This window comes from Branchiostoma belcheri, unplaced genomic scaffold (assembly GCF_001625305.1).
Source record: "Branchiostoma belcheri isolate BF01 breed outbred unplaced genomic scaffold, Haploidv18h27 scaffold18, whole genome shotgun sequence".
NCBI lineage: Eukaryota > Metazoa > Chordata > Leptocardii > Amphioxiformes > Branchiostomatidae > Branchiostoma > Branchiostoma belcheri.
In genome coordinates this window covers 972422-986170 of record NW_017803268.1, presented here as the reverse complement: position 1 = coordinate 986170, position 13749 = coordinate 972422, and the positions used below count along the sequence as shown (strand labels likewise).

Sequence of the window (13749 nt, the reverse complement as noted above, 5' to 3'; positions counted from 1 at the left end):
TTTCCCTCTCTCTCAAAAAAGGTGTTTTTCGAGACTGTCAGCAAGGATCAAGACAAAAGAAAAACATGGCTGCGACTTTGAAGAAACTCGTGGCCGAATGCAACGTCCCAGGGAGTAAGTAACTCTTAATATGTGTATAACAACACTAAAAGAAAATATTCACGTGTTAGTGTTACCGTCATTATAGTTTGAACTGTTTTTCGGCAAACGTTTTGAGGTACGAACCAGGAAATTTCTAAAAGATTCACACGCGAAATAAACGGTGAAACTATTTTTGAGTTTGACATTGTAGGCCGGTCTTTTAATATGGTGTAGATTTTTACAGTCGGCCACTCATTATGCAATTGAACAGTAGTCTCTAATTCATTTCTGAATCATTGCATTGACTTAGAGCACAATATGGGGATGTCCTTTCTTTCCAATTAACATTAATTTAGACAGAAATTACGGATTGGAAACGTTTCCAATTACGTTACTTTACACAGAAATTACTGATGGTAAACCACCCCAACAGATTTTCTCCCAGACGGGGCCGAGGTGTTTCTGACACACACGGAGGACATGCCTGTGTCAGCTGATGTCTACTGGTCCGCCTTCCGGAACTTCAGAAAACTGCAGCTACAGTTCGAGGGGCACGAGAACCTCCGACTGAAGAAAGGTATGTCGTTACTAATTAGTGGATAAGTCCTTACATTTCTTGACCTTTGATTTTGCATGTACCAAATACTTAGTACACTGCAATAAGGATCGGAGACAACATCATAACTCTAATGTTAGCGGTACTTTACCACAATACCGGTCCTTTACCACGTTTTTTGGCGACGTCTCAGGGATGAGCCTAATGGTACAACAATGTGTGCAGTTTGCACGATTTCTAGGAATTGTACAGGGATTTAGTCCACAGGCATGGAATGTCCACAGCAAGTGTCTGTTAGCTGTTTGCTGACACACAGCTATGACCATATTCCTAGAAACCCCTGGGAAAACCTGTCTTCCCTATCGCCCTACTTCGTGACCCCAGGGCTCGTTCACTATACACACAGGGGAGTGTAAAGTGTACTGTATCTGTCTAGACTTAGACACGTTTGTTTCTGGCTGGAGGCAAAATATCAGAAATTACAGCAAACTGAAAACCTACTCCAAAGTCAAATCTGACTTCGTTTTTGAGAAATATCTTTCACTAATACAAAACAAATCTTTCGCCGCTAATATAACCAAAATACGAATTAGTTCACACTGTTTAGAAATAGAAAAGGGACGCCATAACAATGTACCAGCCACTCACAGATGTTGTCCTATTTGCAAAGATATTGTAGAAGATGAATTGCATTTTATGTTAACATGTCCAGCTTACAATGAAGAAAGACAAACACTTATGAACTCTATCGCCAACAGCACAAGTATTACATTACCTAAGACAGTCTCAGATACCTTTACTTTTCTTATGTCATGCCCCGATGCAATCTCACCATATATAGGCCAATATATTTCTAACGCCTTAGTTTAAAGAAACAATGTCATTTCCGAAACAGTCAACTGATTGCTTACACATAACAATAGGAATACAACTATATATATATATATATATCCATTATACTAGTAATACTTAAGTATAGGACAGAGTAGTATTTAGTTGTAGATTTACAGAACCCCTGTATAATGTTTGCCATTCCTTTTGTATACTAGTACGATGTAACTTAAGTTCGATTCATATACAGCATGAATGTAGTACTCTTTTACGCATTAGTTTAGATTTTAGATTTGTACTTAGTACCGCTAATTGCCATACGATGTATCCGTACATTAGTTGTGCAATAAACTTTGACTTGACTATCAAGGCTTCTTCAAAATCCTGAAATCATGGCAGTGGCATACAAACAATATCCCTAACAGCAACCACTGTCGCCATGGCAATGTATGTTTTCATTGCCAATCTCGTTTGAATTTTCCCTTGTTAAGGATTTGGCTTGGTGGGCACGGTGGTTTCCTTCTACTACGACCCGACGGACCTGGTGGAGGGGCAGCGGGAGATGAAGCTGGTGGAGAATAACGACGCGACCAAGACCTGGCGGGTCGAGGAGGCCAAGCCGAACCAGCTGTACACCAGCTATGAGATGACCATCAAGGTAATACTATCAAACTACACATACGGCTGTTTTCAATTTTGTTTGCCAACAATCTAAACAAGAGATCGGAGGCTTAACTTCGGAGAATTGCTTTTGATATCCAAGACAGATTTCCGGAAAGTTTTTGGGTTTTCGTGAATGTATTGGAACTGTGGAGGGGGGATATATGATGTAATTCGACCGGGTATTGTACCACTCCTGAATTCCTCCACATGCCACCCACGTGCACTTACTCCCACTTGGCACGTGCTAGGTCGCTTTCAGGCTTCACTTCCCTGTCAATCAATTGATAAAATCAGCTCCCACCATCGGTCTAACCTACGCTACTAGGACACAGGCACAAAGAGTTAAAAAGTTCTGCTATACCCTCTTTTTCCTTTTCTAATGTCCGAAATGGACAATACGACTTGTCGCTAGACAGCGCTACAGCAATTTTTATCTGTATCCCACTCGTGTCTAGGTTGAAGGGACTGACACCGCCAAGGTGACCATATCCGTGCGCTTCGTGTCCGCCATTAAAGATCCGGTGAAACGTCGTGAAGACATCGCCTACCACATGGTAAGTAAACACTGATGGTTTTCTTCGCCACAATGTTCTTAGCCGGGACGGGGGGCGGTACCAACTTCAGACGAAGTGGTGAAGGCCGAGATTCATTTTGAAATTTGAGGACAATTTGATTTTCATTTAGAATTGGTTTAGTACCTTGGCCAGAAATAAGTAGAGGTGCTATGTAAATGCTGCTGTAATAATTTTGCATGCCAAATCAAAAGCAATTTGAATATGCCCAATCACTTGAATTAAACTACTGTAATTGTACATCTTTATTCATAGTTGTGAAAAGTATATATCCATTAGCAGTAAGATCACGTTTGTAATAAGGTACTATAGCAATCTTTTGGAGATTAATGATTTTTTTCTTGTTACAAGGTTCATCTGTTGGGAGCTCGCATCCGGGACATCCTGAATTACGTTGTCCGTGAGAAGGTGGGAGGGCACCACCGCTTCGAGCTGGAGGTCGACTGTTCTCGCGAGAAATTGTGGGGAACCGTGGGGAACTTCAATGACGTCAGTTGGATACGCGAATCCACGCGTGAGTTTGCGAGAATTGTGTTGTTTCATCGATTAATATCATTAAACGTACTAAACTGATCTCAGATACTGAATCCAACAAGTTCATTGATAATGTATCAAATACATACATACACGATTCTTTATTGACACAACAAAAAAGTACAGTGGCTTTTGTATGGTCTAATACAACTAAAGATTTAATCTCATATATTGGTGCTGTAGCAGACACCTTGTACTGTTGGATTACGTACATTATGTAGCAAGTGGTTGGGCAAAGTTAGAGGGGCTGGTCACCATGTCTCCATCCGTGTAACTGTATTTGTTAAGGTGGACCATTTGAAGGTAAACATGCAATTTTACCTTAACATTTCTAGACAGTAACTGATTCTCTTTCACAGATACCGTTGTGAAGGGGATCCGTCGGACGATCTATTTCACCAAGGACCGTTCTCTGGAGGTCCGTCTGGCCTGGGCCGACTCCAGTGACTACCTGTTCGTGTATGAGGGAGACAACAGTCCGGACTTTCTGCACTGCAAATACTACAGGGGCAGAGTAAGGACTGAAATGTTCTCGTGCTCGTATAGGACTGTTATGCCATAGCTAAAGTAGAGCATGAGATTTTAGTATTTTACCTTCGAGTGGCAAATGGCTAATGCTTGGCAAATGGATACTGCCTGACAAATGTCATACTGTCTTTCAAAGATTTGCTTGGAGATTTGATTTCAACATAGTTAACGTTAATATTGACTAAAGGAGGCCTACATGTATTTGTCAAAACCACGTCTGTTCATGTACAGTAGTTCATAGTCTGGCGGGTTTTGTCTATAGCTAGTACATGCTTCTATCAACCACTGTAAATGATCTAACCTCTTGGTGCTAATTTTCATATTCATAACCAAAGTAACACAAACCTTCTAAAGCTTAAAGGTTTGAGATGCAACAGTAAGGTCACATTCTTAAGGTAGTTGTCGTCTTTTCACAGCTCCAGTTCTTCGCCGTGAGCCCCAAGAGGGTGAAAGTCGTGTACGACTGTTCCTTCCTGCCGGCTAAAGACGCACCAGTGGAGGAGTTTAAGAAATGGTTCGTTCCGGCTATCGCTAGTAGGATCGGCTGGCTCAAGGTTGGAAAATATTTTATCACAAAAAATATACTAGCTTATGTGTATACCTTCTCAATAATACAATCTACCTCAGTTCGATCCACCTAGACTTTCCCACTTTGGTGTCTAGAAAAATTACTAATTTGTATACATGTCAATAGAATGTATATTTTATTAACTCGTGCTACAAAGATTCGTCCTATTTTGATGTCTAAAATAATCACTAACTTAGTTAAGTCAAATGCAATGAAGCATATTTTCCTTCATTTTATTTTGACTTGTAAGTAACAATATAGCTGTGTGGCTATGGTATCTTAAATATTTAAGTAATGCATTTTCGTTCATTTTATTGACTGGCAAGTAACTACAGAATGGTGTATGAATGACATCGACAATGATATCTAACTATTTTATAAATGACAATGATATCTATTTTAGAAATGCAATTTTTGTAAATGTAACTACAGAATGGTTGTGACAATATCTAGTTTTAGAAATGCAATGTTTGTAAGTGTAAGTAGTGAAGAAGGTCCTTTGCTTGCCTTGTAACGTAGGAGGCGTTTGGTGAAGCGAAGCCGAGTGTGAACGTAGAAGCCCCCGCCACGCCCGCCGGACCACCGGCCTTCAAGAAGGGCGCGTACTCCACCGGCGCCCGGGGGCTCGTCAGGGGTCCCCTGGAGGATGTGTGGAAGGTCTTCCGGCCTTTTGGACGCGTGAGTAGTTTTGAAGATATTTTAGTTTCATTCTACTGTAACGTACAGTCAGACCTGTTCTTGCGACCACCTCTTCAAGACGACCTGGCCATGGAGACCACTTTTGCTCGGTCCCTATTGACGCAAGCATACAGTATTTGAATTAAGATACCACAACTTAGTCTCAGTCGTGTTTGAGTCGACCCTATTCAAGGGTGCAACCTGTCCAAAACGACCGCTTTTTTTTTGTCCCCTGGCTGGACGTCTTGGGCAGGTTTTACTTTATTGTACGACATTGAAGGTTTATTGAATTAATATCTGTTTCAATCTTCATAATAATCGTTGCACGTTCATACAAGTCAAACTTTTTAAATCATTGTCAAACATACATGTATCTAACGACTTTTTATTACTTGTCAATCATATTTTAGTTATTAGATATTAATAAAAATAATGTCTACAGGACTGCATGGAGTACTGGAAGATCTATGACAACATGGAGATCGAGGAGCCCGGAAATGACGTACAAGGCTGCATCCGGTGTTTTGTGACGTCCAAAACCAAGAGTAAGATCAGGGAGAGGCTGGAATGGCGGGACGATAACGATCACGTCGAGGTTAGTTACATATAGTCCTCCATTTTAACATCACATTATGTAGAGAGCTTCTCAATTTATTTACGCCATTTTCATAATATCGAATTAACCAGCTAGCACACAGTGAAGCTACCAAACAACTAAGCCACGGTGATTTTAATCATCGTATTACAATTCGTCGTATTAAACTCTTATTATGCCTTCCCCATGAAACTGCTATAGTTTTAAGATAGATGAAAAATGATCATGAATTCATCTTCATTTGTTGTACAGATCTACAGCCTTCTGTCCATGGAGCCTCCCCCTCCAGTGACAATGACAAATGTCTACACCACCATTACTATGACGGAAGGTAAGGGAAGAAGATTCATGTATGCAGCGCCAAGATACATTTTGATGATGCAAGTTGTTGTATTGTGAGAATTGTGAGAATTCAATCACAAAAAGCATTGAAGTTCTCGATTTATAAAGTGAAGGTTCATCTGTGATGGTAGTTGTTTGAACATCCAACACAAAGTTCTCTCGCCTAGAGCGGTAGAGTTCGACCAGTCACTCTGGTCTTCCTCAGTAGACTGACCCAGTGAGACTTGTCACGTGGCTTCTTTGAAGTGCCTTCTCATTTAGTTCGACCTTTTTGCCACAGACACGTAAGAGCATAAATTTTTCCATGTTGTGGATAGTATACTAATGATCCAATTCTTCATTGCACAGTTGGTGAGAAGGAGACTGAAGTGAAGTTCGAGTGTACCTTTGACGTCAGCGTGTCGTTTGCGGTGTCCCGTATCCAAGACAACCAGAAGGCCGCGTACATGGCGTGCATCACCGGGCTGCAGCAGCTCTTCCACTCCGAGGTCGGGACGCTAGAGGTCGTTGTTGGGAGCGCCGCTGATCTGGCACGCACTGACGGCTGGTGTAAGTACCTAAATATATTGAATTTCATAAGAAAGGTAAACATTTGCAGAGCAAATTCATAATGTTTACCTTCAGCTGGTCTAGCCCAACAAACTTCAGTTTATTCTTACTCAGTCAAATACATTCCATATATATGGTGAGCAGGATCTCCGACTGTTCTGCTACATAATGTAACCCAACACCAGTTACCATGGTGACAGACGTCTGGTTCAGGTCATTGAGTGATTGACCTCATAGTTTTGAAGAAGAAATTGAGCAAAAACATGTTTTTCTTCTGCGAAGGTAAACATAGAAATTAGAAAATGTACAGGCGATGGTGTCGATGGAATCTCCAAGAAAATTTCTTTGAGGGCAGGGGACGATCAAATTGACCACCCAACTTACCATTTTCCCCCGTAAGGCTAATCTTTTACCGCCCCTCTATAACATCACGCGAGTTCTCGTCGGGTGCTCTCGCGAGAGCAGTTTAAAAATGGTGGCAGAGTTTGGAAAGAGTTTGTTCGTTCCATGCTCAAGAAAACTGCTTGAGGTTAGCGTTCATGTAACTCAAATTGGCAGCTTTGTCATCATTTTATGATCTTGAAAATGTATTCTTCCAGTTGATGCTGACCCGTATGTTGTGCTCGCTGTGAATGATGGGAAGCCCGTGACCACAAAGGTGTGCCGCTCTACCCAGAAGCCCATCTGGGACGACCGTTTTGCGCTGCCGGTGACTTCACGGACAAGAAACATCGTCTTCACCATCATGTATGTATGGGACTAAAGATTTTCAGAACTGCTGTTTCTAACTTCTACTTACAACCATTACAAATAGGACTCGCCTTGTATTTGATGCCATTGGTAGATTCCACTTTTCGTGGAATAGTAAAGCCGTTTAATATTCAAAATAGCCATAGAAAATAGCCTGTATATTATTGTCTTTGTATAGCCATAAAATAGTCAAAATTCTTGTCTTCTGTACAAAAAATATATATAAAAGCAAGCGTCTTCCTAACACGACATCGCATTTTGCCTCAAATATTTTAGTCTGCTATGGAATAGGAATTACTACAGTAAAGAATGACCATAGAATTGAATGACCATAAATTCTGAAAATTCCTTTTTTCTCCGCCTTAAATAGCATTAGATGCCTTTTCTACATATACGTTCTGGTAATAAAGTACAATCTATCAGATACCACCTCTGAGCATACCTCCACTGTCTACCCTACAGGGACCGAGACACGGTCGGACAGGACGACATCATGGGGACAGCTAACGTCAACCTGGACGAGCTGACGTCAGGTCAGGAGAAGAGGATGACTCTGGACGTGCAGGGAGGAGGGACGCTGAACGTCCGGCTGTACCTGAAGATGCACGACCAGCCCAAGGACGAGGTGGACGGAGACAAGCTCGTCAAACAGATCACCCTGCCGTTCCTGGCCCCGGTGTTCCAGAGCGAACTGGACGCCATCAGGAACGAGTTTACCAGCCTCATCACCTCGTTTTTGGGCCATGGTATATAAAGTCTTTATTTTCTTTTATCTAGTGAAAGCTACTTTACGCATGGCAACACAGGACACTAAACAAAGGTACGACGTATATATAGACGAGAAGTTAGGGTAGTTAGCAGCAAATGCATGTGCACAACACCTGCTCTCTAAGCAGAGGGTTGGGCTTCGGCTTATTTTTGACGTGTTATCCGACCATTATTATGTTATTATGTTATGTTATATTATGTTGAGCGTTTATCCTACTATCTTGTACTGGTACCTTCTTTTTGACAGCCTTCAGGTTGCAAATGGATGCTTCCCTGTCTAGCAGCCGCAAAAAGAGTATGTAAAGTGGCATAATCAAGGTTTTACATATGGCACCTGCCTATACGATGTAGTTCTTCGTTGTTTCTTACCGTGTTTTGTTGCTCCCCAGGTCAGAAGTACGAGCTGAGCTACATGACCCGTCTGCGGACCCACCCCGATGTACCCCTAGAGGAGATGCCGGCCGCCTGTGTTCCCATGCCGACTGGAGAGATGTTCACTCCGCTTAAAGCCGGGCGGCTCATGCAGCGCCTCATGGAGTTCATCAGCTCACAGGTTTGTAGACTCTTATGTATCCAATTGCCTTCCTCTTGTTAGCGGGTCCTTGGGGTCCCTAAGTAGAGAATCTGGGAATGGATGTTCCATGATTTTGGTAGGCAAGTTACTGTTGAGACCAGGGTCAAGTTTGAAAATAGGGGTTCCTCAGTTATACTGCAATGGACCTGTGTTTGTCGTTTTTCTTGTTTGATGCCGGAAACAGCTACAAGTTTGTGTATTATCCGCGTTCTACAACTGTATCATGAGTACTCTTTACAAACTAGCACTATATATACAGTGGACCGATGTATAGCTTTTATATGTGCAATGCAAACCTATTCCATACCTTTTATGAAAGGTATCATACATTACATGAAGGATAAAAATAAAGAATCGACGTGCACCCCAATCGACTTCTCCTTTGTAAAAATGTGTACAACTGATGTTATTTCTAGGCCCAGATCATGATCCGCCTGGCGCAAGTCAAGGGCATCTGGGACCCGTGGAAGGCCAACTTCAGCGGCTACCTGCCTGCTAACGAGAGGCTGATAGAAGAGTGGCAGAAAGACGAGGAGTTCTGCCGCCAGTATCTCCAGGGTAAGTATAGTATTTCTCACCAATACTTAATTCCGGGCCTTTCTGTCAGTACTCTATGTTCATGGTTTCTACGGTCATTTCTGTACCACGAATGTATCATTACCGGTAACAAATAATTCGCAGACTTTTTTTCTGCACCTGTCGCTACCCTGAACATATAATTCCGTGAACACCTGCATTTTCCCTATAGGCCATACCTTTTGGTACCGTTAACAGTGAGTGTCTAATATCATTGCCTCAATCTTGAAGAATCCCCCAGACCCTTTTTTTCTGGTAGACGATCTTTCCAACCTCTCCATTGTTTGCTCCGCGGGGGCATAGCACTTTAAGCACCGCAGACATAAGGACAACCATCGATGGTTGCACCATGCGTAACAATGCAGGGTAACAATGCATCGTTGATCTGATGTGTACACCTTCTTCCATCCAAACTTTCAGGCATCAATCCCATGCTGCTGACCGTGTGTAAAGACCAGAGTCAGATCCCTGCCGAGATGTTGGAGCTCAAGGCACAGGGCAAGACCACGGAACAGCTCATGGCCGAGAACAGGCTGTTCATCGTGGACTACGCGCCCATGCTCGGTGTTCCCGCTACCCCGGGCAAGTTCTTCTACGCTCCGATCGTACTGATGTACAAGGAGCAGGATGGCGCGAAATCTCGTCTCAATCTTCTAGGAATTCAGTTGTCAAGGAAGAAAGGTAGGGAATATTACTAACCCCTGACGGTGGCTTTGATATTTGTAACAACTACCCTTTGTGTATCCGATGTGAAATTTATTAAACGCCAAATTTCTGCTTGGAAATTTGGATGGAATTTAGGGTTAGGGTTGGAATTAGGCAAAAATTTGTACAGTTAATTTACGATTAGTTACACTTGGAGTTCGGTCATCGTTCGGGTTAGGACTTCTGAGTAGGGTTAGGGATAGGTTTAGTCTCCACATCACGAGTAAACCCTTGTCTAAGGCATATTGGAAACCCCCAAGTAGTGTCGGGGGCTGTTATTAGGCAGTGCAGATATTTAGCTAAACATATTGTTCAGTCATAAGGACGATGGTCCAACACAACGTGGTAGTGCACCCAAGTAGCTTAGACTTATTTTGGCTTCACATTGGCTTGTGGCAGAATCATTCACAGGAACCTAACATGTATGACGGATTCCTTCTTTTTCCTAGGTGAGAATGAGGTGTTTTCCCCTGAAAGTGCAAAGACTCATCCCAACAAGTACATGTTCGCCAAGATGCACGTAGTGTCCGCCGACAACAACGTGCACCAGTTCCTGTACCATCTGGGCTACACTCACCTCGCCATGGAGCCCATCGCAGTGTCACTGCACACCCACCTGCCCCCGGACCACCCCGTCCACCGCCTGCTGCTGCCGCACTTCAAGGACACCATCGGCATCAACTACCTGGCGCGCCACTCGCTCGTCTCCCGCATCTTCCCCATCACCGACCCGATGTTCGCTACTTCCACCGTGGGAGGGCTCGTCATGTTCCTCAAGGAGTGGCGCAAGTACAACTTCATGGACATGGCGTGAGTGTTGAGACTGTACTGAGTTCCGATGTTAAGCCCTTGAATCTGACACTCAGAACAAGCTTTTAAGCTCGGCAAATATTTACTATGCTGAGATACTCTTTAGCCTGATAGCTAGTCTTACAGGGTTCAGTTCAGATCACACAAAATAACGAACATACAACAAATTACAGGGTGAAGGGATGCACATAGTGGCACAAAATTAAATTTACATTGTCTGCAAAACGAAATGTTGACATTGTACATTTGAAATTGTACAGTTGTTACAGTTGACATTGTACATTTGTTAAAGCTATATCTTGTTCCGCCAAAAAGCAGTTACTCAAGCAACTGGATATGATTTTGAAAACGTCAGACGTTTCAGCTAGTATTCCACTTAGCTTTCGTCACTGTAACTGCTTTTTGGCGTATCGTATTACCTGGATGTCTAAACCTTCATCGACGTATATCTCGTTCATGTTTTTTAAGTTTCCCAGAAGAGCTGAAACGCCGTGGGTTTGATGAGGCTAAGACTGACGGACTGACGAACTACTTCTACCGGGATGACGGCTTCAAACTGTGGAACATCTACAAGACCTACGTGACTGGGATGGTCGACAAGGCGTACACCAGTGACAAGGCTGTAAAGGACGACCAAGGTGTGTTAGGCTACTAAATACTATGTTTTAATATTACTTGATTAGAGCATGCATTCACATTCAGCATCCGACATAATTTAGGCCCACTGATTATACTGTATGATCTTTAATCAAGAGTGCGCGGTATCTTGAAAGTATTTTTTACTTCCAATTTTGGCTGCAGTATTCAGAAAAAAGACTATTTGAGCTCGTGGTCTTCATTTTTGCTACAATGAACAATCTGTCTTTTTGTGTATTAGAGGTTTTTTCACATCTGCCATTTTGGATTAGTGTGTATGTCTGTTCAACATACCAACATATAACATGCTACTGCATGTACTGTATCAGTTTACCCACCAATTGGCCAACACCTTATCGAGAGTTGTAATTACTGTGGCGCCAATGAATAGCTCCTATACTTGCGTTTTAAGATCTGTTATCTTGTCTCTAATATAATCGACGAATCATCTTGAATATCTAACCCCTAACGAAATGTTGTTTTCCGTGGCTAGCTCTCCAGAAGTTCTGCCAGATGATAGAAGGTCCCGGACAGCTTCACGGATTTCCTCGCGAGATTTCGGACAAGAAGCTGCTGATCGACTGCCTGACCAATATCATCTTCAACGTGAGCGCGCAGCACTCCGCCATCAACTTCCCGCAGTACGACTACTACTCCTTCGTGCCCAACAGGTGAGGTTATCTATCATTTTCATAGCCTGGTAGCCAGTATAGCACGCTGTATTCGGGGCTTTTATAGTTTTCCCCCGTCCAGCTCAACTGGACGCACGGAAGTGTTACGCCAGTAGATGTCCTAATGTTAGAACAACTAAACGATTTAAAATATTTTTTGACAAGAACTAATAGATTGTACCCTATCAATAACTCGAAAACAGTTGAAAGCTAAGGCACCCAAACCTATTTCAGTGCAGCAAAACTGGATTTTCAACAATAATTTTCGTCGTGTAGTTAAGTGTATCAACCCTATGTCATAGCATACTGATGTCTGTGAGACCAAAACGTCTTTACATTTGTGTATATAGCCTTTTTACACTAAATCTAGGGTATGGTTACATGGCATGCGCATATGATGCTCTTTAGAGTGGTTTCGAAGTCATGAACAAAGTCATGAATGTATATTTACTGATACTGATGCTCATGCTGCAGCGCTGATGTTCTTTCGAATGGGCCCAAAAAGTCATGGGTTCAAAACTGTAGTATTGAATGTGTATCTTCCATCTTCAACCCCCCCCCCCCCAGGCCTGCCCAACTGTCGATGCCGATGCCTGACGGACCGAACGACATGACGGAGTCTGCTGTTCTCGAGGCGCTGCCGCCTCCACAGTTCACGGGACTGCAGGTCCTTCTGTCATACATGCTGTCCATGCCGTCACAGACTGCTATTACTGGGGTAAGCCTCCCTTGATACTTGATGCCCACACTAGTTTACTTTATCCGGCCACATCTACCTCTGTGGGGGCGTCGAGGGGAGGTGGAGAAGGCGGTTCTGGGCAAGTCCAGTAGCTTGCTGAGGTGTCAGGCTATGGGCGGTTAGTGTCTCCGTCACGCCGTCTATCCAGCGGCGGCGGGGTCTCCCTCTGGCCCTCCGGCCTGACCCTTGGATGTTGTAAGGCTCTGTGGGCTGATACGATACGATGCCCACACAGGCCATTCTTAATTCAAAATCGATCTGAAGGAATTTCAGAGGTGAAGATTAGACATCCAGATCCCGGTAGAGATATCAAATACCGGTAGAGATGCTAAATTAAGTCTCTCAACCCACAGGATAGATTGTCAAATTTGACATCTGAGAAGTATAGCATCCACTTCTTCTCGAGATGTTGTTAGTACTAAGGGGCCTAAGTGAGTTTTACAGACACCAACATGTGACTACCCGATGCATATGCCCACTGCTAGTGCATCTTTTCTTTGACCCTTATTGACGTTGATGTAATTTTCCAGGTTGAAGCCATGAAGGAGGTGTACCCCGAGGTCCATCAGAAGTTCAACACGCAGCTCAAGGAACTCTCCAAGGAGATCCAGACTCGTAACGACAAGCTGAAGACGGAAGGGAAGGCCGCCTACACCTACCTGGACCCTGAGAACGTCGCGATGAGCATCGACATCTAGACCCGGCAATGTTAAATGGACCAGAGTTTTCCTCAAATCTAAAATTGAACTACCAGATATTATATTTGCTGACTACCAGATGTTATATTTGCTGTAATACAAACTTATTATAATGTATTGCGGTCATGATTTTTGAACTACTAATGCTGCCTGCAACCGCCAGTCAAATGACTAATATTCTATTTGTCCACGACAGAGAATCAAATACAGATATTTATATAGCAATTGAAAGTACAAAATATAATATAATACTAGGCGCTCGTGAAATACTATGACGACCGGTGGGAGACTAAGCTGACAATATTTGGCCCATTTTCATGTACAA

The 13749-nt window shown here is 43.0% G+C and overlaps 1 protein-coding gene across 1 annotated transcript; it reads left to right on the top strand.

The window, feature by feature from the left end:
* Positions 1-65: 65 nt before the first annotated feature.
* On the top strand, positions 66-13721 carry LOC109467293. The gene is made up of 21 exons (XM_019765236.1): positions 66-114; positions 515-658; positions 1960-2126; positions 2587-2685; positions 3055-3217; positions 3597-3751; positions 4182-4319; positions 4853-5011; positions 5454-5606; positions 5859-5937; positions 6297-6497; positions 7097-7244; positions 7710-7993; positions 8405-8568; positions 9006-9147; positions 9586-9846; positions 10320-10680; positions 11149-11318; positions 11810-11987; positions 12555-12705; positions 13257-13721. Exons 1-21 carry the CDS (start codon positions 66-68, stop codon positions 13422-13424), a joined length of 3534 nt encoding a protein of 1177 aa, XP_019620795.1. The 3' UTR covers positions 13425-13721.
* The last annotated feature ends 28 nt before the right edge of the window (positions 13722-13749 follow it).

Bases quoted from the DNA above. Each gene is read 5' to 3' on its own strand.
- LOC109467293 (XM_019765236.1), top strand. From the start codon at position 66: ATGGCTGCGACTTTGAAGAAACTCGTGGCCGAATGCAACGTCCCAGGG. The intron at 9,148-9,585 runs GTAAGTATAGTA...CCAAACTTTCAG, and splicing joins CTGCCGCCAGTATCTCCAGG to GCATCAATCCCATGCTGCTG. The intron at 10,681-11,148 runs GTGAGTGTTGAG...ATGTTTTTTAAG, and splicing joins TACAACTTCATGGACATGGC to TTTCCCAGAAGAGCTGAAAC.